Source organism: Aythya marila (assembly GCF_965140915.1).
Source record: "Aythya marila genome assembly, chromosome: 15".
NCBI lineage: Eukaryota > Metazoa > Chordata > Aves > Anseriformes > Anatidae > Aythya > Aythya marila.
The window spans coordinates 10,044,858-10,070,322 of NC_139056.1; the positions used below are offsets into that span (position 1 = coordinate 10,044,858).

The 25,465-nt window shown below is 38.0% G+C and overlaps 2 protein-coding genes across 6 annotated transcripts; one reads left to right on the plus strand and one right to left on the minus strand.

Moving 5' to 3' along the window:
* Positions 1-5,649: 5,649 nt before the first annotated feature.
* METTL9 (methyltransferase 9, His-X-His N1(pi)-histidine) lies at positions 5,650-25,308 on the plus strand. 4 transcript variants are annotated; one of them, XR_014318550.1, is made up of 6 exons: positions 5,652-6,036; positions 10,143-10,333; positions 12,620-12,829; positions 13,882-14,066; positions 14,323-14,399; positions 24,581-24,719. XR_014318550.1 is itself a non-coding variant. In XM_082772785.1 (5 exons), exons 1-5 carry the CDS (start codon positions 5,863-5,865, stop codon positions 24,784-24,786), a joined length of 963 nt encoding a protein of 320 aa, XP_082628911.1. In that variant the 5' UTR covers positions 5,650-5,862; the 3' UTR covers positions 24,787-25,308. The 4 variants fall into 4 exon arrangements, 2 of the variants coding, with proteins under 2 accessions (XP_082628911.1, XP_082628910.1); XR_014318551.1 differs by having other exon boundaries at positions 24,584-24,694; XM_082772785.1 differs by lacking the exon at positions 14,323-14,399 and having other exon boundaries at positions 5,650-6,036; positions 24,584-25,308.
* IGSF6 (immunoglobulin superfamily member 6) lies at positions 17,246-23,881 on the minus strand. 2 transcript variants are annotated; one of them, XM_082772394.1, is made up of 6 exons: positions 23,675-23,881; positions 21,979-22,329; positions 21,069-21,166; positions 19,916-19,972; positions 19,157-19,215; positions 17,246-17,586 (listed from the first exon to the last, which is right to left on the minus strand). In XM_082772394.1, the coding sequence occupies exons 1-6, from the start codon at positions 23,739-23,741 to the stop codon at positions 17,511-17,513; spliced, it is 708 nt and encodes a 235-aa protein (XP_082628520.1). In that variant the 5' UTR covers positions 23,742-23,881; the 3' UTR covers positions 17,246-17,510. The 2 variants fall into 2 exon arrangements, with proteins under 2 accessions (XP_082628520.1, XP_082628521.1); XM_082772395.1 differs by having other exon boundaries at positions 19,132-19,215; positions 23,675-23,879.
* Positions 25,309-25,465: the final 157 nt, after the last annotated feature.

Sequence of the window (25,465 nt, forward strand, 5' to 3'; positions counted from 1 at the left end):
TTTTTGATACAATTTCAGAAAGATTGAATCCTCTCTTTATTTCACACATGTTGTAATGATAAGATACATTAGCATGTTTTTAGTACTCCTGTTTAATAGATACTCTTTTTTCCTCCAATATATCTAGCATTAGAAAATCTGTGTGGGCAACAATGTTTTTCAAATTGTATAAGGATAGATAGTTTAAGTATAATCTAATCCCGCCTCATTTTCATTCTGTTTTCCTTGGTCAAACATAATTTTAGAATCACCTTTCTTACAGAGCGCCAGTGACTTGAGAGTACAAGAAGATGAATTGCATGTATCAAGATTTTAAGGTGTTAAATCAGCTCATTTATCGTGATAGGAATCTTGGAAACAAAAGGAGTGTAAGAATTTACTGTGCTTCTTGTTGGGCAATAGCCTCGTTTAATGAGAAGGTTTGAGATCTGAAATACTAGTCTTGAAAAAATAATATTTTATGCCTCAGTTTTTACATTCACAGAGTAGTGAACAGAACAAAACTGTTTCCTTGCTTTTACAAAGTGTTTTCAAAGCAATGAGTGAAAAAGTGTAATACCATCTTTTAAATATTTAGAAATCCAAGTGAACCCTTTGATATGAATGTGAAGGTTTATGTTAAAATGTAAGAAGGAGGAAACGTGATGAAGTTTTGTTACCTGTTTTTATCTGTACTGTCAGAAATACCGTTATTTATTCGCTTAGTACATGCTAATAGCATTATGCTCATATACAATTGTCAGTTGTATTTACATATCCAAACAGAATACTTGCAAAAATACCAGAACAGATATGGACTGTGTGTTTAAATTCTGATTTTTAAAAGATGTGCTGTGTTCTATGTATGAATTTTCTGTCTAAAAGGATGAAGGAGAAAAATCTGAAGGAATTTAGGTTAATGTGATACTTAATTCAGTATATGAAACTGTTTTCTCCCTGATTATTCCTTTTTAAATGGGAATAAATAACGTACAATAGTTTTATTTTTCTTTACAGTTTACATATTTTCTAATTTTCATATGCTCATCCAATCTCATAAAATACACATTTTCTGACAGGTGAATATGTTGTTGCATAAATAGTGTTTCTAAGATGACTGTGTTTATTAATTTCTTCTAATACAGCATTATTAGTTACAGTGAGTAGTTAACAACTGGGAAATCATGGTGCTACCTGACAGGAAAACTAATAAGATGTCAAACTAATTAAGAAAATTAATAAGTGTCAAAATCATACTAAGAATTCTTTGAAATGGCCAGATTTTTTTCTTTCTTTCTTTGTTTAATTTTTTCATTTTTTTCTTGGAAGTTTTTTTTGATAAAGCTAGTATATTAAATTACTGAAATAAAAAGGATTAAGGGATGATACGACTGAAGGCACACCTTGAATAGCTGCTAAACTTCAGTATATTTAGAATTAAGATAGGAGAAGTAAATAGTCAAAGATTTCAAAGTGAGATTACCTTAAAATATGAGGTATTAATTGTGTTGAGTTTCTCAACCCAGTTGAGAAAACAAACCCTAGAAGCACAATACAAATAATTGAATAGGAAAATGTTAATCATTCTTCAAATTACTAGAATTTTGTATTCTCTCATCTGTCCTATTTCTCTTGATATAAGGGCAGGAAAAAGAAAGCATCTTTCATCATACTAGCAGTCAATCTAAAAGAGAACTGGAAAACTGGCTTAAATTCAGGTGGTAGTCTAACCACAAAAAGTAGTGACAGGAGGTTGACAGTATTTTATGATTGACATTGCTTGTTCTCCATTTCTCTGACATTCATTAAACTTTGTTATCCTTTGCTAAACCTACATGATTGGTTTTGGCTGTGACTCAAGTAAAGGATGATCAAATTCAAAAGTTCAGTGTCTTGTAACAGCTGGTTTGCCTGCTTTCTCTCCTTATTAGCTCATAGTATGTGAGCTTGAAATCCCACTGCTGGAAAAATGCCACAATTTACTCTTGATAATTTAAGAATGTCTAAAATAGCCTCATAACTGATAAGGAAGATTTAAGTGTGTCTAATGTAAAATAGGAAATGTTTTGATAACTTCAGGGAATGAGAATCCCATTACTACATAGAACTTCTGTATAAATTCTGAGAATTTGGACCTTAATACACTGAATGATTTTTATTTAGTGAAAATCAATAGATAAGTGTTTACCAGTTTTAAAACAATATTATCTAATAGTAAGAAATTTAGTATAATTTTATATAGTAGTAATATAATATGTGGTTAGTGATAAACTGAAAACAGATGGAATAAATGACGATGAGTATTTAAGTAGGCAAAAATTAGATTTATACTTTGTGGTGGTTACAGGCCTGCCTCTGTCCTCATTTTGTACTAAATGACCTTCTCAGTCTCCTGCTGTGCTGATTTTGGAACTGCTCAGTAATTCATGAATACACTCTGTTGACATGGCTAGTAGGATGTTTACATTTGAATACCGTTGTGTAGCTTAACGGTTGCTGTCAGGAAAGACGAGCAGGAAGGGAAAGGAACAGTTAAGATATGTTTCATCTCCACAAACACTTAGGAGTTCTTTTTTACAGTATTACACCAGCTCAGGAAAAAGCTCAGTAATACATGCCATCAAAAGAATTCAAGCTGGTTTTGTAAAGGAACATACAACCAAGACTGGTGGAGTCCAGTTGTGTCCAATCGTAAAGAGCTGGAAGGACCCAAACATACCAAGAGGAATGTGTGAAGGAACTGGATTCCTAGGTTACTTTTGGGAGAAAGGATTTTAGAGCAGGTATCTGTATTTGTTTATCTTACACCCTCTTTCTAGTAGTTGATTTCTTACTACTAATAGTAATAAAAGGAAAAGTTGTTAAACTGCTGTGCTTAATTGGGAAAATTACAGTCCTAGAATACATGAGGCTGTGCAGCCGGTCCTGTAGCTGTGTGGCCTGTTCCAGAAGACAAGGCTCCTTGTGATCACCACAAAGCAAATGCAGACTGTCTTAAAAATACTCCTTTCTAGGTCGGTATTCAAAACCTTTGAGTATGTTTTAGACCTTCTGGGCACTAATTATTAAATAGATAATATAAATTTTCCACCAAGAGAAAGAAGAAATACTACCTTTCTCCTGTTGAGGAGAAAGTAGAAAAGTAGTTTTTTATGTGTTTTTTTTTTTTCTTTCTTTCAGAAATCCTCCCCAAGCATGCTAATTTCTTTGAACGATATATGCATGCATGCACTTATATAACAAATAGTTTTCTGTGAATGCCCAGCAATTGATATAGGGTACAATTCCACCAGGGTATGTGTAAATAACAATATATTAAAATTATTACCTAAATGTGCATGAATAGTGCATACTTTATGGCCTGTCCAGAAAAAAAATATGTTTAGTATACAAATACTGCGGCAAAATATTAATGACAAATGTAACGCTGGATAGGAACTTTGAAATGCTTTATTAAAACATACCTAGGTTGGACACTAACAATGCAAAGATGAAAGCTAATGTATTTCTTATTCAGTATGCAATTCATTGCCTATATTTCACATGATAAAATATATTTCCTTGTGAAGAACATGTAATTAACCTGAAGCAATTGTATTTATTAGTTTACACATTGCAAACAGATGTCTGTTTAAAAAGCAGAAAATGTAGCTTTTGTCATTTTGGATTTTGATTATAAAGTTGTTTTATTCCTGAAGGGAAAAATAAGCTAATCTGTCTTTACAAACAAGAATGTACATATAAAGCAGAGTCCTGATCCCAAACCAAATAAATAGACTGAAAAGCGCCTTAGCCCATCTAACTACTGGAGAAAGAAAATCTTCCCAGGGAGAACTGTCTAAAGCACTCATGTCAAGAACATTCCTCAAGGAGGTTAAACATCAGTGAAAATGAACTGAACAAAAAAAATCCTCTGGCGAAATTTTGTTGTTGCTCTGGTTTTGTTGATTTCTCAGGATAAGCAAGGTTGGATTTGAGTAGTGCTTGATCAGAAGATCTTTCAGGTAGAACCTAGGGTGCCTTGGTAGTTTGGCTTCCAGTATCACTCTTACCAGGAAATGAAGGTGCTAGACTCCAGCCTTTCAAATTGGATCAAAAGGAAAAATATCAACTGTTTTGTGGTTGTTAATAAACATTTTATGAGAGACTAGAGATAGTAGTAGCCCTTATAACTTAGCTGGAATTTTGACTAATGAGATGGGTTTTGTCTAGATTAGCTTTCAGTGCCAATTGCATATGGTATTCCTTGCTTTCTATTACCACAAATAAACATTTTTGTTAGAACATAAATGATTATAGTGGTATAATACCTAACCCAAACCCAGAAGAACTAAGGCTATTGTCCTAGCAAGCGCACATGCTCCTGTGTGAAAAGCCACAAGGTTTTTCTGCAGACTGACCTACCTCAGATTAAAATGCTTTAGTAAGGATTGTTTTTCCAGCCTATCCTTCCTCTGTAGAGTATTGCATTCAGGACACTTACTGATCTGCTAGCCTCCACTATACCCAGTGCATTCCCAGACACAGACATAGCAGCGTGCACGAGTCTCAAGTTCTTGTTCTCCTGCCTGCATAATGTCTTTGTCCTCTGTATGCACACCCTACAGCTTCAGGAAAATAACTGGATTGTAGACCTAAGAACCTTCTGTTTAGTGACCCATGCTTCCCTGCCACAGACCCAAGAGTGTAAGCTTTGTAAAAAACTCTTAAAACATGTTCCAGAAATTCTACGTTATCAGTAAGGTTTAGTCTCAGCCATTCTGAAATAGTTATTTACAAGAGAAATGCAATGTTTGAGGACTTAAAACCAAATCTTCCTTTTCAAACAGCTGTACTCTTTCATCTGCAGACAGAAGTTTTGAAAGGCAAATTCTGTAAAGACCCTATTTATCTTAAGATGCCTGCATTTTGTGTTTTTCAGGAATCTCACCCCCTCCAAGCTAGTGACCTTAAGGGTCTGTCTAGAGGAAAAACCTGAAGAGTGGAAACCCAATGCAAGTTGAGGTGAAGTACCACATCCATTTTTAAGTATTTACTGTTGTAGCAGCCAAGAATTTCTGAATTTGGTGAATTAATCCCCAAAACTCTGAACTTTGTTCAGGGTAAGGAAAGGTACTAATTCCAGAAGGGTCCTGCATTAACATCAATGTGAACAACCACAGCAGCATGTGGTCAGGCAGGCCTTCAGCAGTGTTTTCAGTCATTATTGAAGCCTCCCTGGAAAAGCTCACGCTTGCCAGGTTGTTACCGAGCCCCTTGTTATTCCCCAAAAGACACCTCCATAGAGGAACATGGGGCGCAGGCGGTTTCCAAGAAGCCCCACTATTTTGTCATTTGAACTCTGATGAAACGCTGTAGCTGAAAATGACAGCTTGGAGTGTGAAAGAGGAGCTGTGCCTTGTGTTCTGCCCTGTGACTGCGCACACCTGTGGAGGAGAGGGGCCAGGGGCCCTAAAGGCGGGAGGACAGCCCGGCGGGGGGGGCGCTGCCCCGTCCCCTCAGCCCCTTCCCGCCTCCGCCCCTCAGGCGCACCTCGCGCTCTGCGCACGCGCAGCCCGGGGTGCCAGGGCGGGGTGGGGCGGGACCAGGCACGTGCGCGGCGGGGGCGGTGCCGGTACCGGGGGAGGCGGGGCCCGGCCCGCAGCGCGTCACGGCCCCGCCCGGCCCGACATTGGCCGGGGCGAGGGAGGGAGCGGGGCCGCGCCGGGCCCCGGCGTGTCGCAGCCAAAGCGTCCCGGCCGGCCCCCGCCGCCCCCGCGCCGCGCGTTCCGCCCTCAGCGGGGAGCCGAGCTCGGCGGGCCGCGGGCTGCCGCCGCCGCTGCCATGCGGAGGGGAGGCGGCGGCAGCAGCGGGAGGGGGTGACTCCTCGGCCCTGCCCCCTCCATGAGACTGTGGCTGGCCTGGCTGTGCTGCTACACCCTGTTCCTGTGGGCGCTGAGGAGGAGGATGTGGTCTGGCCCTGCCAGGTACCTGAGGAGCCCTTTATCCAGGTCTCTGTACGCCAACGTGATGGGCAGCCACGGGCAGCCCGCCCCGGGCGCCAGGGAGAGCCACCAGGTACGGCCCCTGAGGCAGCCCCCTTCCCTTCCCCTTCCCTTTCCCCCTCCCTCCCCACGGCCGGGACAGCCGCGATTCCCTCGGTTTGAGGGCGTCCTGAGGGGGCCCCGGGCCGGGCAGCGCCCGCCTGGGCCAGACAAAGAGAGGCGACGGCCGGGGCCTCCCGGCGAGAAAGTTGGGGTCGGCCTGAAGCGCCGGGGAGGCGGGGGGAGGCAGGCCGGGCTGCCGCTCGGTGCCGGCCACGGCGGGGCTGGGAGGCCGGCCCGGTGTCCCGAGAGCGGTACCGCGTCAGGCTGGGGTCAGGCTGCCCCCGGGGGCTGAAACCTCCGCTCTGCTCCTCGTCCCGCTGTGCTCTGGGGGTAACGGCGCTTGGGCGAGGTCTGCAGGTGGTGCTGCCTGGGTGGCACCATGAGCACGGGGGTGGTTGGTTAATGCCGGTGTGTCTGGAGGAAAATAACCTGAACCGGTCGCAAAAAGGGAGCAGCTGGGAAGCTGCTGAGCTCACAGAGGCCTTGGGATGGTAGGAGGTGGTAGGCTAGAAACGGGTTTGCAGCGTGATACAACTGCACCGAGAGGTTGGTGCTGTACTTGGGCAGCGTAGGGACGTGGGGCAGTGCTCTGTGGAGCTGTTAGGTGCTGGGCAGTGCCTTGGGGATACGACTGCCTATGTTCTGATCTGTGCTGCTGAAAACCTGGCAGGAGCTTAGGAAAGCTAATAAAAATGTTGTACAAAGGAAAAAAATAGAAGTATACGTTGAAGTTCTCCGAGTTGAGGAGAAGTTCTCCACTTCTGAAGTGTTTTTTTTTTTTAGTGCTCTGGTTGGATGCTGACTGACAATTTTGCTACCAAGCGACCGTATTACTGGGGTTTAATGAATATGGTCTGCATTTGGATCATTCACTACATATGTAGAATGACAGAAATGGAATTTAGATTTACAGAAGAAAACATGTTTCTGCTGAACAAATGAAATTTGCAGATCTTTTCTGTTGTTAAAGACTGCACTAGAAAGACAAGTAAATCAAAATATTGCTATGGAGATGACTGTCATTCACAGGTAAATTGTCTGCAGTGTAGTCTACACTTGTAATTTACTGGATCTGGATTTTAATTCTAATGTATTGATCCTTTAGTAAGTTTAGTGAGACTTACAGCTTGTGAGATTACTCATAAGTAAGGATTATATGAGGAGGCCCTGGGTACTTGCACTCTGCAGTTTTACTAATGTTGTTAGTTTTGCATAAGTTAGTTACTTTTTTTATTGACAACGAGAGTTGTCAATATTTTTTATTATATATCCTTAGATTTCTCTTCAGATTTCTTAGTCCTGTAGCTTCTCTACTGTTGCACTATGTCAGATTGATGAACTTTCTGTCACGAAACTCGTGTCATGAAAGGAGCTCTTCGTATATTGGATGTGGGGAAAAACAAAAGCAATCTCTGTTTTGAGGAATTAGTTCCAGAATAAAACTGTTTTTCACCACTTCTGTTATTTGGAAATTGGATTGTTTTTATCCAGTGTGTTTTTTTCCATACAGTTTCTGTCATTTCTAATATTTTCTGGTGTTACATAGATAGTTGCACATGTTTTAGCCAATAAGCTTAATGGCAGACTTAACCATAAAGAAGAAATTAGAGGAGGGCTTCAAACAATGACTGATTTCTGGAAATAAGCTTCTCTTCTCACAGTTGTCACTGTTATGCCCCTGTTTATGTCAACATATATTACAGTTTGGAAGTTTTAAGGACAGGAATTGTAGAGCAGCTGGTTTCCTTGGTGAGACTGCAGGTAACAGAGTTCAGTGCAGAACCAAGGTTTATGAGCTTGAGGATGGCAGATGTGTAGCGGTATTGCGTATGGGTCAAAGTCCATGTTTACTGCAGCTCTGATATTTAGATACATTTTCTTCTCTATTGAAAATGGCAACGCAAGGAGGCACTCCACAAGTGCCTGCTGTAGCTAGGCAGCAGCCTCCCAAATCACTGCTGCAGCTGACACCCATCCCTGCCTGCTCCTCAGCTCTGTGGATGGTTCACTTCTGCCAGCTCTTGAAACTGGTTTCTAGAGATGGATGGGCAAAGTATTCTGGCTGCTGCTTTAGTGCTTTTTAACAGTTTGCTAAGGATCCTTTTCGAGACTTGCTGGTCCATGCTGGTTCATTCAACTAGCACTGTGCCACAGTGAGAAAAGACCCAAACTGGTAAATCAGCAGTCTTGAGGGTCTCAGTGCCAGGCTCCATCGTGTGGTGCAGGGTTGCTCAAACTCTGGGTTTTGGAGGAAATGAACACTTGTGCTACCTACAAGCGTGCTTGAAAGTACTGCTGAGGGCCTGATTCTGCAACAAACTTGGCCAGTGTGAAAGTGGTTTTCAAACTAGACCTAAAAAGGTGTGTGTTTGTTCCTCTGCTGAAGGGTCTTGAAACACCTTCCTACTTTGGTACTGTTTGATGGAGCCCCTGTTAATGAATCCAGTATGTAATGGCCTTCTTGCAGCTGCCTGCTCCCCTCCGCTTGCTGGCACTGGTATTGGGACACAGCAGGATACTGGGCTGAGAAACCTGTGCCGTTATTATTCATGCTACAGCAGTGACTGGAAGTCCCATTGTGCTGCTGAGCACTATAAACATGCATTAACTGACTGTTCCCTCCCAACAAGGTGCAACAAATGTGAAGGGAACAGGACATAAGCGTATTTTGTGTAGTATGATTGTAGAGATGATTTTAGGCACTTAATTTTGCACACTTGCCCCAGCTGACCATTAGCTGTCCTGCATGCATTTTGATGAGATTCTGTTGAAACTCTCCATGCCTTTCTAAGATGCTTGTGACTCTATCTGCACCATGAACACTTGCAGCCAGATTGGGAACATCATTGCAAGATCTAAGGGGATGGTAGTAAATATTAGCTATAGGCAATAATTGTTGATATTAGAATATAGAATGGCATTAGAAATTATGTAAGAAGGGCTGTCAATAACTCTGCATGAGTATAAGAGAATGTAAAATAATAGCAATGTTCTTAATTAAAATTATGTTTAAAACTTTTTTGTAACTTCAGCATATTGAGTGAATGGGTTTTTAGCTTGGCATTGCAATGTAGCAATGAGCAACCTTTTAAATTTTATACTCCATGCTGGCATTCTGGAAAGCTGCAGCATTAGAGGTGGAAGTGCGTAAGGTGGGCATGAGGGTTCTAAACTTCAGAATTTTTATAGGTCTGTTTTGTTCTGCACGAGTCCCGTGCATTTAAAATAATGTAAGCCAGATGTTAAAGTTTAGATGTGCCTTACACATGGACTATTAGGACATTGTTTATTACTTTACCAGCTAGATTTGATAGCAAGAAGCATCCTTTTCTTCAGAATGAGCTAGATAGTAGCTGGCATCTCAGATTTGGTGTAGTTTGTATAGGAGTGGTTATTGCCAAGTAGCATGAGGTGAAAGGAGCCATGAACCCATTTTAACTTGGGCTTCATATTCTACAAATCTAAAAGTATAGAACTGTCCTTCAGCTGATACTAATGACTTCTTCAATATGTGAACCTGATTACTTTTTTAGTAGAGTTGATGGGAGAAAGCTCCTTAGACAAAATTGTTTTGAAAGACTTGTGGACCTGCTTGTTGGGTGACAGAAAAGCTGTTTAAAGTATAGATTGGATTTTCTATCTAGCTATTTTTCCTGGAAAAAATATTGCAAATGTACTTCCTGATTTCTTTTCAGGGGATGTGACAGGTTCAGAATGAGTTTGAAGACATAAAACAAGGTTATCCAAATTCATACTATTTTACCCATTTCGTGGTGTTCCCTAGAGGACTTGTGTTTGCTTTCTAGGGTAGTTGCTTTGTAAAATTCTTCAAAGTACAGGGTATTGTGTAAGACAAAATATAAGTGTTACTTCTAGTGAGTAATCTGTCCTCAACTGATTATAGTTCCAATCTAAGTTAAATTAATCCTGAAGCTGGTTTAAAAATCTGTAGGGAAAACTAAATTTTGATATTTACAGAAATTGATATGAGTTTTCTGTGTGTTTTGTTTCTTTTTAACCACTTCTATTTTTAAATTGCTGCTGAACATTTTAATAATACTTTGTTTCTTTCTCTAGTGGTATGTCTGCAACACAGAGCAGTTGTCTGAATCCCTTCAGCCTATTTTTGTCCAGAGTTACCTTGACCAAGGAACACAGATCTTCCTAAACAACAGCATTGAAAAATCAGGCTGGCTGTTTATCCAGCTCTATCACTCTTTTGTGTCCTCAATTTTTAGCCTTTTTATGTCTAGAACATCTATCAATGGGTAAGTGAAAAGTCAATCTTGGGTAAGCTAAATATGTTTTGAATTTTTTTCAGGTGTTCATCCCTATTCCTTGATCTGCCGGTTTTGTTAAATGTCTACAGTTTTCACTTTGCCAGTCTAATAGATCTGCAAAGCCCTGTTTTGCTCTTCCCTTAAACCTTCTTAATTAACGCCATTTCCACATTTACAGTATGAGCAGGGCAGAGGGTGTTTTTGCAATTAATAACAGTCAGAGGATTCTATATGTATTTTATAACCATTACTTGTCTTATTCCAGAGAATACTCAGAAAGAATTTGAGAATATTCTCTTCGTGTTAGATGTTTCCTTCTTCCCTGTTTTTCTTCCTCCTTGCTCTTTTCTTTATCTACTGCCATATCTATAGCATGTGCTGTTGTGATTGTCCTTGTAGAAGGTGGCTGTGTCCAGTCAGTTCAGTATTACACCTAAAGTTTGAGTCCATATGTGCTGCAAAACTAGGCAGACTGCTACACAGTACAGAAGTTGCTGAGTGTTGTGTCTTATAACATTGATGTGGAATGGAGTTCTCTCCTTTCTCTTATTCTTTAAAACTAAATTTCCCCCCAGTTTGTGTGTAAGCTGTACTTGAACAGGTAGCTTCTGATGTGGCATGTTTGATGAAACATCAATAAGGTGGGAATAGAGAAGTTATAAAACATGATTCTCCTACTGTTACTCATTGGTCTCATCTGCCATTGGCTGCAGGGGAGTTCAGCTGTTCAGAAGTGATCTTGTATGTTTTCCCAAGAAGTCATTGCCTTTTCTGGTTACTTCTCTTTTGGTCATTCAGACATATGTTTACCAGTTTTAACTCTATGAATAATGCCTTTTGTTACATTTACCTCACTTCTCCACCATCCCCACCTCTGCACCTGCTGCATACTTAGATGCAGTCTGATTTGAGGATAGTGGCTGGCTGCTAAGGCTAGGAAAATAATCTTTCTATTTTCTAACCAGATGTCTTAGTGAGCTTTCCTGTGGTGTTTTTAGTTGCTTGTAGCTTTATATAAAGGTTTCTTTGGTCTCCTTTTCTTCCTTTCTCTTCCTGTTTTTTTTTTTTTTTTTTTTTTTTTTTTTCTTTTTCAAAGGCTCTCCAGCACTTTGAGTTACACCTCGTAGTGCTGTTAGGCATAATAGCCATGAGCCAATTAGACAGTGTGGTCTGACACAAGTGTGCTGCAAAGGGGTTGTACTTAAATTGGCTGTATTCTGTTTATTTTTTATATATATTTAACATCTTGCATTAGATTCTTCTATATAACTTCGAATATTTTTTTGTAGTTGCTGGTTTTGTTTTTAATAGTTGATCTTTCTTAGGCCTCTTATTTTTTCAGATTTTTTATTCTTTCATGCTTTTTCTGTTTACCTTTTTTCCCCCTTGGTCATAAAAGAAATCTGTAGATTGTATTTTTTAAATTTAACCTGCTATCCAACATTGGTTTAAATGATTTTATTTTTTTTTTATCTACCTCTAGTCTGTCACTGACCAGTTCTTTCTTCCTCTTCTTGTTCTGCTAACTTTCATCTTCTGCTATGACAGCTGAAATCTGTCACTGTGTAGTCTTCAAACAGTTACAGGCGGGTATGTCATTAACTTGATCCATAAAGAATCCAACTGTCACCTCTACCCAATTCCTTAATGAGTTGTCTATTTTTTTATTCGACAGCTCTCGTGTTAAATGCAGAAGGACCTGCAGATAGCAGCAAAAGCCATTGTAACATACAATTAAAAAGTCATCTCTTTTGCCACTCCAGCAATGTTACCCCCATTCTTTCTTTAAATCTCTTCCCTGGCTTCCCTCCTAGTTCCACATCCCATTCCTCATTTATTGTGCATACTTCTGTCTGCAGCCATTTTATTTCCTCTGCTCTCTCCTTTTTTTTTTTTTTTTTTTTTTTTTTTTTTTTAAGGTAAGTGGGAGAGATTCAAATCTGCAAATGTGACAAATAAAGCTTGGCCTTTCTCTTTCTGTCTTTCTCTCCCCCCTCTCTGCTTTTTTTGTGTGTGTGATCATCTTGCGCTGCACTCCACAATCCCTTCCTTTCCTGACCAATTCCTCTTGAAGTCTTAGCCACTATAACTGCATGTAGCTATGTGGTGGATCTCTGACAAGTGGAAGGCAAGTTGAACTGGATTTAAAATTTATCTGAGCATTGACCTTGTCTGTTTTGTGTGACTGATTGCTGCCAAAGCGCATTCTAAATTACTTCATTGTCCTTGTTAAAGTTTGTATGAAATTGGACATTTCTCATCTTTACCTTTCAGGCTGCTGGGAAGGGGCTCGATGTTTGTGTTTTCCCCAGAACAATTTCAAAGACTGCTTAAAATAAATCCAGAATGGAAATCCCACAGACTTCTTGATTTAGGGGCTGGGGATGGAGAAGTTACTAAAGTCATGAGTCCTCACTTTGAAGAAATCTATGCCACAGAGTTGTCTGAAACTATGATATGGCAGCTTCAGAAGAAGAAATACAGGTATTGTACTGAATATTTCCTACATCGTGTATTTCAGAGATTACAGCAAAATCATCTTTGTATATTTTATGAATGTTCAGTGTTTTCAGTCAATTCTTATGTTTGATCATTATGGAAAGAACTGACCTGTACAAAACAGGGAGAGTGAACACATCTGATATTCCTTGTTATCAGGACTTTTGCTATGCTTTTGTTCCTTGTTACCAGTTAAGGCAGAATCGGCAACAACTGTGTTGAAGTCTTTCTTCATAGTTTGCTTAAATTGCTTTAATCAAGACAGTTAGGAAGACAAAATTCAGATACTGATGAATGAACAGTACAAAATTGCAAGAGGAAGGAAAGCGACTGCAAAGAAAGCAAGTTGAATCCTGATAATAGACGCAGATTATTCAGGTATCTCTAATGACTAGGAAAGGAGTGCTCATGGATTACTGTGTAAAGAATCTTTTATTCTAGTTATGCTTAGCTACTGCTTTTAAGACTGAAGAATATTTAGTAACAAAAACCTCAACACTTTCAGAACTTTGTGCACTGGTCACAGCTCCTGGAGGTTCTTTCAGTCTTGTTGAGTAATGGCTAGTATATGGGGTACTGTCTCCCTAGACTGGAACCCAAAGAATGAAGGAGTTGTGGATGTCTTTTCTTAACGCGTCCTTGAATGGAAAACCCAGCAACTGGGTTTGCACACAAAAAGGTCAGAGTGGATAAAATGCTGCAAGCCATTAATACATTTCAGCTTCGTTTTTCCTTGCTGTATATTCACTTTTACTCTAGAACATCACACTTTTATAATACCTTGGCTTTTTTGCTTTTTTTTTTTTTTTTTTTTTACCCTTACTGCCTGAAGTTTGTAAGGCAATATTCATCCACACCTTTATATGTAACCATGCCTATTGATTAGTTTTTCTTTTGCAGAAGACTAGAAAAACCATGTCTGCTTTTCCTCATTACCTAGTTGGCTGACCTTACTTGCACTATGAACACATCTGTAGGGAATTTTTATCCTCGGTGGGTCTCAAAACTCAGCTCTGTATCTTTCTCTCTGTTTGTAGGGTGCTTGGTATAAATGAATGGCAGAACACAGGATTTCAGTATGATGTTATCAGCTGTTTGAATTTGCTGGATCGTTGTGATCAGCCACTGACTGTATTAAAAGATATTAGGAGTGTACTGGAGCCAACTAGAGGCAGAGTCATTCTAGCATTGGTTCTGCCATTTCACCCATATGTGGAAAATGGTAAGTACACAGATTAATAGCTATTCACACAAGTAAAGAAAGCTTTTGTAGGTTGTAGCATCCTGAATTAAATGTTTTCGTAAATAATTGACGTATGTAAATGTATCTTACAAATAGCTTCTAGGGTGCATGTTCAGAAGTATGAAATCATAGGTAAATAGGCCACACGAGGTAAGATGTTTTCTTAATTCCCCACCATACATTGTTGGCACCAACAGAAAGCTCAGATATTGAAGTTACATATCCTGTTCTGCAGGTTGCCACATTTGAGCTGTGTTGGAGCAACATGGGAAAACTGATCTCTGATTAGGGCCCTCTGCTGCCTTCATATAGGTAACCCCAGTTGTCTTTAGCGACCATTGAACAAATCCATCAGAACTGTCTGTAATACGGAATGGAGCAGCTTAGCTCAAACTGTTTCAAGTGTTCCAGATGAACTACACCTAAAAATTCATAGGATGATAATGTTCACTGTCCAATATGAGATCGCAGAATAAAATATAGACCCTTACTAATACTAATACCAACCATTATTATTATTTTATTAGTAACTGGGAAAAAAAAAGTCAAATTAAGTGCTAAAATTCATCTATTTCCTGTAGTTGCATTTTAAAGAAATACATGAGAGACTTTTCAAATGAATCTTTCCTTATGACTAAACCTCAAAAGAGATTAAAAACTTTTTTAGATGCCTGTGATTGTGGGGGTTCAGGATGAGGCACCCTAAAGGTGATTTGAGTTGTAGAAGGCTGGTGTTCATCAGTCATTCTTTGGATGCTGCCTCTCCTTGACTTGTCAATGGAAAGGCACATGTGCACAGAAAATACAAAACTAATAACCTTAATATTCTGGAAATTGTAAATGCAATCAAAATGAAACTATTTTTCTCTTTTTATATGCAAATAGTATTTTTTTTGGGGGGGGGGGCAGGGAGGGAGGACACCACAAAAAGAGCTTTAAGTGTAGAAATGAATGGTGTCAGTTGAAGAATTCCTTAAAATACAGTATTTGAGCATATAATTTTGTAGCTATTCTAAAAAGTAGTATGTCTTAAATGAGATGGAGGGTTGACTTAAGCACCTGTATGGTATTTCCAAGCACATTTGGTTACAACATCCTATTGCTGTAATGTGGAACAATTTGATTTCCTTTCTTTAAAATTCCATATAACAGCCATGTCTTGCTTGACTTTCATCAGCATGTTAGAAGCAAAAATTGAGAAGTGATCTGGGTGTCTGTTTAATTTGTGTGACTTCAAAGCTGTGTATCATGGTGTTTTGCAATCACTGTTGCACACAGCATCTACTTTTCGACGTGTTGTTCGGTAACCATGTGATAGGCCACATGCTACTTCCTTGCTCAACAGGAGGTGGGGAAATTAAGGAAGAAAAAACTATTCCAGGTCCATTTGTATCTGTCGCTAACTGCCTATGTCATACTGGGAAAAGAATAGGATATTAAATTTAAAAATCCCGGCGGAATAGAAACCTGTCCTTTGATTGTTGAACTCAAAACAGATTTCATCTTCCAACAAGTAGGAATGACTAAGATGTCTTGTAAACCAAAGTCAGACTCTAGTTTGTGCTGGCGACCTGTAAACGATTAGTCACTTTCTTTAAGACAGCTTTGTTTCCTTTGCTTTTTGTAAGTCTCAGCTAGCGCAGTGATGTTCTTTTTTTCTTTTTTTCTTTTTTTTTTTTTTCTGATCTGTAGGGTATGACAGTAGCTTTAGTATGCTTGTATCAGTTGAGGCTGTTCCAGTTAGTAAATATCTACTGTAACTTCAAACATACTCAGTTTGTCTGTTTACTACTGATGTGGATATGGGCCCATATAAACATCTCTAGACAGTGCGAGTTACCACATGCACAAGTTAGTGTCATTCCACTAAAGCTTTCCTGCTTAAGATCTTTTCAGTTATACTCTAAAGAAATAGTGAGCTGCCAGACTGTCTTATAACTCCTTATATCAGCTAATTAAAAAGTCTGGACCTGCCTGGTGAAACTTCTGAATTTTAGAGAGGGCAATAAATGGAGAAGGAATTAGGAAGGTAAGGTGTTTGATCGGTGTATAGATCAGTTTTTAGAACTGGAGACCTAAAGATAAATTTAAATCAAAACATCTAATTTAGTGGGAAGGTAATTGTAGAAACCCTCAGTGTGATCAGTATAAAGCCTGCTCTAAGAGAACAAAGCAAGGTGGAGTAGGAGGTATAATTTGTTTCTGTGTTCCTGGAATTACAGTGACACCTAGAGTCCAAAGTAGCCTAATCACAAATTAAGCTCTCCAGAGGAGCTTTGTTTTCACTGTATAGAACAACAAGTAAATGCACTTCCTGTGCATTTCTAAATTTGTCAAGCCATACAAATCATGTGGTATCATAATAAAACATGTTATGGGCACCCCCTAGGTGATTATAAAATATTTTATATTTCCTAATATAGACAGTGTGTGTCTGTGCGTGTGTATGTATATGAAGGCAATATTAGATAATCAGTCTGGATTGTGACATTTTCTTTTTGAGCATATTAATGTTTCTATGATTGAATAACATGTATAAGAAGAGGAAGGTGCATTTTTCATCATCCTGAAGTATTTAGTAGTAAATTGAGCTGGAAACAGTACTAGATGGACCCTTACTTTGCCTGATTTTTTCAGTTCTCATGTCACTGAAATGCAAAATGTGGCTTCAGTTGCTAAACAAAGCCTTGCTTTATTTAAAGGATGACAAAAGATTTAACTGTTCCTTAGCAGGGAGAATGCCTGATACCAACAGGTCTCTTCTGAAAGTGCTGATTTGTAGATTGGCTAGGTAATAACTTCTCAGTGTACTTCTGGTTTTGTGCCTGTATCCATTTTGATCAGGCACACAAAAGCAGAAGTTGGTGCTACAAGTAACCCTGACTTTGGATGGTAGGATTGGAAGAAAGGGGTTTTCTGTCTAGCAGTTGAATTTTAATGTTGCAGGAGTAACCTTTTCATGACCACCACTTTGCTTTCCTCAGTAGGCTAGGATGAGGTTCCCAACCCAAATGAGCATTACAATGAGAGTACATGCATTTATATAATCTTTTTTTCTTCTTGCCTATCCATAGAATATGTATGCTTTGCTGTTTAAGCTGCTGTAAGACTCCATAAGTCTTGATCAATATATCCATTATAACTAACATGACTGAAAACAGAATTTCACCAAGTTTATTTTCTAATGGTGTTGATTAATGTACATCTTACACAACTGTTTTAATTTGCATACAAGAAATACATGTAAATTCATGCTGAATGGGAAATAATGTGTAACATAGGTCATCAACATCAAGTGCATTGAACATTGTCTCTGTAGAAAACGCTGTGAAGAATACTGTCCTGTAAGGTTTTCTCCTTTCTTTTTAAAGCACAGTAAGTCTGTGAAGAAGCTTAACTTCTTCATCTGCCTCTTTGGTTACACTAAAAATGTCCAACAAATTGGAAATGCAGCACATACTCATCTGTTCTGGTACACAGTGTCATCGTCCAGATGATCCTAGGGGGAAAAAGAAATGTGGAAATGTTTACTCATTGATGCAAATGTTTGTTGTTATCATTTTTAAAGGCAATACTTTTTTGAGGCAAATTCCGTCTCTTTATAGTTTCAATATACTCCTTCCCTCCCTACTTATCTAATTCCATTTGTCTGTGTGGCACCTGCAGGATTCCAAACATGTTTCCTTTCTTTTTGGCTTCTCCTAATCTTCAAAGAGCACAGAGGCAGTAAAACAATACCTCTTATTTTCACTATGTTTTTATCTGGCACTTAAACCAAGGACCAGGTCAGCAGGGACTTGAAGCCTTTAAAGGGATAATTATAGAGGAAATCAGTTGGCAGTACAGAGGTGAATAAACTAAAAATGTTTAGAGGAGGAGTGTTTGACTTTGTATTCTGTTTCTTTTTCTTTCTCATCACATCTCTGAAATAGTGCAGCATAAGCTTAGAATGTGAAAGAATTTTTAATGTTTCTCTAGAGAAACAGATTTTTTTTTTCTGAAGGATGATTTTGAAGCTGTTTTCACTGCTTGCACATACACATGATTTCTAAAATTTTCTGTAACTTACCTGGCATATGCAAAATTCCTGTCAAATAGTTACTGAAGATTTACTGGCCTAAGGTTGCAACGATGAAATAAGCTGTGTGGTTTTATCCAGTGTGTTGAATACTTAGCTACAGAAGTTTGTGTGTGTGGGGAAGTAACTGTAAGAATGTTGTAGAGTTTGCTGAAAATGTTTTGTTATGCTTCTGTCATCGTACTCTTCTGGACTACGGGAACGAGAGGAACTACAATTGAAATATTTTCATGAATGAGCTCTAATAGGTTTGTGTTTTATCAAACAGTCCAGAACAACATGCTGAAACCTCTTCTTGGCCAAATACAAACTTAAAGGGGCTTTGTGAAGTGTACATACACACATTTTTTAACATATATGAAAAGTACAGTGTGTATATACATTCATTTGATTGTGTATATATATATGTAAGAGCATATAACGTATTGGCATCGTGAGCATCTCTGATACAAAACCGTCTTGCTTTATATTTTATTTTTCCCTAGAAAGGATGCCTAACTTGAGTGCTGGTACTGTAGGCCTTTCATGACATGAAACTTTGTGTCCATCTGGGAGGAAAAGAATTTTTATTCCCAGACAACATACTGGTCCTGGTTCTAGCCTTATTGGAACTAAGAAATGTTGGATAGCTTAGAAAATAGAAGCTTTCTTTTTCTGAACTTGCAGACACTACATATACGGGAATATCATCATCTGTGCTCTTATATTACAGATCACGTGAGTGTGTTTCTGCATAATGTGAAGATGTGTATCTGTCCCAGGAAAAAAGTTCCTGTAAACTGTCGTGATCTATTCTTGATCATGTAGAATCTTTGACTATTGTGCAGAATACTTTTTTTTTTAAGACCTTTATCAACTTTAAATAAGAAAAAAAAATCTAGTTCCAGAGGAAACAAACGGTAAATTCTTAAAAACTGTGAGTTCCTCTCTTCCCCCATTTTTTAACCCATACCAGTAGAAACTTACAGGCTGTCGGGAGTGCTCAGCGTACCTCTGCTTTTGAAGTTCTTGGGCAATTGCTTGAAAAATTTTTCGTCCGCTAGTGATTTTCTGCAAATTATGTAAAATATGTTAGCTTAGTATTACGTTTGAGGTTGGGAGAAGCATCTTTTTTAGAATCTTTTTGTAATTCTGATCTTTTTTTTTTTTTTTTTTTTTTTTTTTTTTTTTTTTTGCTTATGTATGTCTGTGGGAAATTTACTGAATAATGCTTTAGGACCATATAGTTAGTCAGTCAGAAGGGTTTAAGTTGCATTAATATTACATCTCTTAACGTATATACCTTCTTTAATAGATATTTAAATACTATGGATATTTTTCTTTAATTTAAGGAATTATGGCAATAAATGGTCTAAATAGACTTTTAAACTAGGGGTTTACCTGAATGCCCCATTTGAACAAATAATAATAAAAAAAAAAAATCAATATTGAAGAGTTATTCTAAAAAAGAGTTCAAACAAAATTTTCTTGCAAGCAAAACCTAAAGGAAACTGCGTGTAAAGGATGATCCTTAGGTAGATTTGACTTTATCCTGTATCCAGATAGTTACAAATTAACTGATTAGTTAAACATGAGGTAAATGTAAAATCATTAACCAGCTCTGTACAAATCTGAACCGAAGCCTTAACAGCTGTATGTGTCCCTTTAACTGAGTCATCAATTAATCACAAAATTGGTATCAGATATATACTTTAAAAAAAAAAAAAAAAAGAAGGTTCTGAATTACAGATACAGCAAAGTGATAACGTACGCAGTTCTCTGTCCTCTGGTCTTCATTTCCACTTTTACTTAGCAGCTTTGGTTTTAACTAGAAGGAGGAAGGGAAAAAAAGTTTGAAACAACATGATATAGCAACAGCTAAAGTAGCAGAATAGTTTAGTCTTGCCCTGTTACAGTGGAAAAGAGTCTGTAGATAAGTAGATACTAGGTCAGCTTATACCATTGGAAAAAAAAATCAGGCATTTAAGGCCTTTTTCATCTTCTGGTAGTAGATGTTGCGCATATCCATATCTTTGCTTTGAGTACAATAGAACTTGCCTGAAGCTACCTAGTTGTCAAAAATAAACCAATTTACATCGTAAATACCAGGTTTTCTCCTGAAAAAAGGCATGATTAATTCTTTCTACTATATGACTTCGGGTAGCTTAAAGAAAACAAAACAACATCAAAAATGAGTGTCTTGTCTTTATATTTAGACAGCTATCACTGCAGCAAAGAGCCATTTACCGTGTCATACCACACAGGACTGCAAGTCCTTATTCTCATGTCAAAGTAGTTATTTAAAGATTCCAGTTGCAGCTTGGGGTGTTTGTTTTTAACTAAATACAATTTTGTTCTAGAAAAAAATAAAAATCTGGTATTTATATAATTTTAACTGCGTGCATTCTATTGTTTGTTTCCTATATCCATAAAATTTCTCCAAGTCTCTGATACTTCTAAATCTTTTACCACTGTCTATCTTCTGTACATGTACAGTATATGAATACAGTTTCATTATACAAGCAAAGTCAGATTGCAGTAACTTTGCATCTTATAAATATTTTGACATTAAATTATTTTACTTTTAATGGAAGCTAATCCACGAAGTTTATGACTGCAATGGTAATTTATAACTTTGCTTTTTGAGTGTGCCTTGACAGATCCAGTATCCAAGCTGCTGATTAATACACTTGGTATAATTTTAGTTTTATAATACTGTTATTTTAGACAAGTTACTTAAAATGTGGTTGCTATTTAGAGTACAGGTATGTGTCTGCAGGTGCGTGCACCATATGAACTTCAACCAAGCATCTCTTTACGACTTAACTGTAGAAGTTATGGAACTAGGACTCTCTTTTATTCTCTTTACAGAGATGCTAAGATTGCTTAAAGTTAAATAATGAACAAAATCAGTTTGAACCTACCTTGTAGACTATAAGGATTGTGAATACAGCAGTGCAGTATAGAAGCAGTAAGGTTGAGATGACAATCATGCAGTTAAATTCTTCAGTGCTATGCCTCTCTGGTCATTAAGTAAGAGTAAGTATTAGAATAATGGACAATTCTGATTCATGTAATTTTCTAAAGACTCTGAATTTCAGCCCCCTTCCGTTGAGGAATTAAAAAAAACTTCATACGCATCAATACTTTTTGATTTAACTTCAGTCTGAATTCCCTAGCAAGATCACTTCTGTTTCTCTGAATGTTTGTCAGGGCAATGAAGACTTCTTATTTTTGTTTATGGAATTACAGGCTTTTGTTCAGGAATACAGTTAGACAGGGAGAATGAATTAATACAGCTGGATTGTTTTCCCTATTTTTTTTTCTATTTTAGCCATGTGAAACTGAAATGTAATTAATGTAGCCTCATTATATTTTAGTTAGAAGGCAAACACTACAGAAGTAGAGAACTAAAACAGTTTGCTCAAGTTGGCACAGTGAATCTCCAGTTCTGAAACCCTGCACTCTGTTGAATGTATTTCTACTAAATGACTGTTTCTTTGCTTCTCATTTTCTGATGATACTTCCTTTCTGACAGCCATTAAGGTCTATAACAATACTCTACACCCTTTATAGATAGTACAGAGCACAACATTTCTTTCTGTTCTAGAATTCTAAAGTAATGACAAGAGCAGTCTAACCAGCAAATGGCATTAAGATGGTTATTCGTAGAATCCCTCCATAGTTTTACAATTAACAGTTTAAGAAACTCATACTACTCCTAATTGCTTTGTTGGTATTTCAGTCTTAAATGCCATTTTTGAGAGTATAATAGAGTATTTGGGAAAGAATTTTCTTTTATGATGATTCATTAAGGATGAATAAACAACTGACCTCTTTTTGTTAGAATGGTTCCACCTCCTGTTTGCTTAGAATGGGGTGAACTTGAATCTGAAAATGCTATTCCACAAAAATAAACAGCACTGTCATTTACAGTCAGATCATTGATCTGAAGTGAAGTGCTATTGTCTGATATTTGTACTTTGAACTTCTGATTATTTGTGCATGTAGGAGTGCACAAATCCTCATGCTTGTTAGTGAAAAAACGAAACCATAGAACTTGAAGCTTGGACGGGGAGCATTCAGGGGCAGAGAAATCACACGGTAGGGACACTGTTTGGGTGGAATATTCAGCTTTCTGATATCTGGGTTGTCTTACAGTGACTTGGCATTTATCTGCTGCACCTGTTGAGAATAAACAATGAGGGCTAGTTAGATAAGCAAGGCATAATCTAGAAAGAAAATAAGCTGCTTATGGTTCATGCTAGAAAAGGTAGGTGGAAAGGGGAAAAAATGTTTTTCAAACTTTGATTTTTTTTTTTAAGGATGGATAGACAAGGTGGGTGATGTAAATCTAGATGTTCAACGGTATGTCTCCCCAAAGGTTTGTTTCTCCTCTACTCTTCCTGATTTGGGAGTAAAGTGAGACAGCCTGATTGCAGGTGGTGGAAGAGTCGTAAATGGAGACATTTAAAACTTAGCAATTTCATAACATTGATTAGAATTCATAATAGTTCCTGCATATGCCTTCACTTCGTGGTACATACTGACTCTGGGTTTCTAAGGATAACAATATTGCTTGTTAGTTCTGACATTTAAAAATTTGTGTAGAGAAAACAGGAAGTTCAATCAGGGAAGAGAATTCTAATTAAGGAACTGAAATGTTTAATATGACTTGTCTGGGAGAGTTATATGTTTTAAAGTCCTTACTGAAATCTATAATTTAGATACTTTTGATGTGTCTAGTTTTATGCACATAGCTTAGTTATTTAAACAATTGAATGAGGATTATGCAGTGAAAATGAAGGTAGTAGCTTACTAGCATCCTTTCGTCCTTTCTAGAAAGTAAAAAGTTAGAATAAAAATAAACTGAAATCTGTCTTAATCTGTTGCTGATACACAATTGATAAGCCTGTCTACTGCAGACAGTCAATGCTGTCCCTTCGTGGTTTTTCTCACCAAATATTTTATGGACCAAATCCAAGCAGATTCAGTGTCTGTGACTTCTGCGGGAATAAAGTTAAATTCTTTCTCCATCGGATGAACGTCAGAGCCATTCCATAGCAGCTACAGCAACCTGAAGGCTCTAGTAGCGTAACTGTGAAAGACAGTAGGTTGTGCTCTTGCAATTGATCACCTTCTCCTTTCCAGTTAACTTGTGCTATGGTTGACCTTGCAGAGCAGAACACCGTAGCTTCAGTTCATACAGATATTGTCTGCTGGACTTCCTAAACCTTCCTACCAAACAAGCACAGCTGCACTGAAACCATGCTGTTGCTGCTGGGGCACTCTTTACAGGAGAGTGCCATAGGGTTTCACCCAGAAATCATAGATTACATTTCAGAATTATGGAATAAAAAGCATTTACTAAGTCATTTCGTTTGGAAGTTGCATGAAGACAGCAAAAATTAGCTCAATTCGCAGCAAAACTTTTTACTATACTTACAGCTATGTTGCAGATCATAACCACAACATTTTCAATCCTGTAATTTCTATTAGATGAGAAAATACAAGAAGCTTAATGTCTTACCAGCACTGTACAGAATCCAGTTAAATGCCAGCATTAGAATTTTCTGGAAGTTGTTGAAAGATGCCATTTCTTGTATCTGTCTGGAAATGATTCTGCTTGAAGGAAGAGGAACTTATGAAATTTTTGGAGTTGCAGAATGCTCTGTACCACGCGATTTAGAGCTTCCTGTTGAGAAGGGCTTTTACTGTTGTATTTGGCAAACTTGTTAAAGGTACAGACCAAACCAGAAAACATTTCTGTGGTTTGTGGATGACATTACTTTGAAAGTGAGTGAACGCTTCTTACTTTTAAACTTGCAAGTTGTGCCAGGTTACTTTTTTGGATATTACAAATAACATGTTTCCCAACATAATGCATATATTCAGCTTTGTAATTTTATCTGGCCTTAGACTGTTTTTACTGCATCAGCTAGTAAGTGGCCATGACAGCAACAGATTCTGTAGTCATCCCTTATCTAACTAATGTGGTGGTTTCCTAGAAAAGTAACAGCAAATGATAATTTTCAACTTGCTGTCTCTATTTACTGTAACTACCTGAAGCCATCTTTAGCCAGACAGTAGGCATAAAGAAAAAAATGATAATGCTGGAAAATATCTATATTAAATTGTCTGTCCGTCCATGTCTGCTGAACACCAGCCTCAATAAAGGAAGTTACTTTTCAGCCAGTTTTGGAGCTGCTAGTTAAAAACGTAGCCAAAGATAACCTTAAGAAGGAGCCTCTTCTGAACTCTTGGGGAGGGGGGGCTGGGGGAGGAACTTGGGAGAAAAAAAACCTGATCTATCAACAATTCTACAAATGGCTTGTCAACCTCATATTTGGAGTGGAATGGAATATAATGTGTAATATAATTTCTGGAAAAAAAAAGTCTGTTTTATAACTGAAACAATACTCTTTTATTTTCTCAGTAGGTGGCAAGTGGGAAAAACCCTCAGAAGTTTTGGAAATCAAAGGGCATACTTGGGAAGAACAGGTTAATAGCCTGCCAGAAGTTTTCAGTAAAGCTGGTTTTGCCATAGAGGCTTTCACCAGACTGCCATACCTATGTGAAGGTGATATGTATAATGACTACTATGTACTAGATGATGCTGTCTTTGTCCTGAAGCCAGTGTAAGTGTATATGAAGTAAATCTCCAGAATCGGTCCCAAGAAGCAGCCTCTGAAAGAGAGTTTTGATTTACGGTTATGTAAAGGGAGGGAATTTGGGGTATTGCTGTGCTAAATAAATACCATGTAAGAATTTTAAAGGCCAAAATACTAATGTATTTCTTTGTAGTATTTAGGAAAAAAAAGGGTTTTGTTTTATTAAACAGATTCTTCAGTTGAGAATCTTTTTTTTTAACCAGCTCTTAAACCAACAATGCATTCTACAATCCAGCAGCAATGGGGGATACTTTTTTTACACTTACCTGCAACAGGGATCAGATCCAAACTAAAGCAATAGTCCTGATAATGAGGAAACTGATACAATGTGAATTGTTGTTAAAGAAATCAACTGAAATCTGGCAATAAAGTTATCCATTCAGTTCAAACCTTGTTGATTATAAACTGTTGAAATGGATATTCTTCCATGCTAAGTTACTTTATCTCTTACTGTCATTCTTCATGTTTTTATTCATGCTAATAAACTTTTTTGAGATGACTTTTTGCATTAACTTTCGTGTTCTTTTTTGTAACCATAGCCACGCTTGTCCACAGCAGCTGCTCTTTGAGAATTGAACTCCCAGTAGCAGCACAAAGTTGAGTTTATTTAAACAGCATTTAAGTATTGTTTAAAGGGATAACAGTCCACA

Excerpts from the sequence above, each read along its gene's own strand:
- METTL9 (XM_082772784.1), top strand. The coding sequence starts at position 5,863 with ATGAGACTGTGGCTGGCCTGGCTGTGCTGCTACACCCTGTTCCTGTGG. Across the intron at positions 10,334-12,619 it reads TCTAGAACATCTATCAATGG|GCTGCTGGGAAGGGGCTCGA; the intron begins GTAAGTGAAAAG and ends TTTACCTTTCAG. Across the intron at positions 12,830-13,881 it reads CTTCAGAAGAAGAAATACAG|GGTGCTTGGTATAAATGAAT; the intron begins GTATTGTACTGA and ends CTCTGTTTGTAG.
- IGSF6 (XM_082772394.1), bottom strand. The coding sequence starts at position 23,741 with ATGGCATCTTTCAACAACTTCCAGAAAATTCTAATGCTGGCATTTAAC. Across the intron at positions 19,216-19,915 it reads ACCAGAGGACAGAGAACTGC|AAAATCACTAGCGGACGAAA; the intron begins GTACGTTATCAC and ends CATAATTTGCAG. Across the intron at positions 17,587-19,156 it reads CAAGAACTTCAAAAGCAGAG|GATCATCTGGACGATGACAC; the intron begins GTACGCTGAGCA and ends TTTTCCCCCTAG.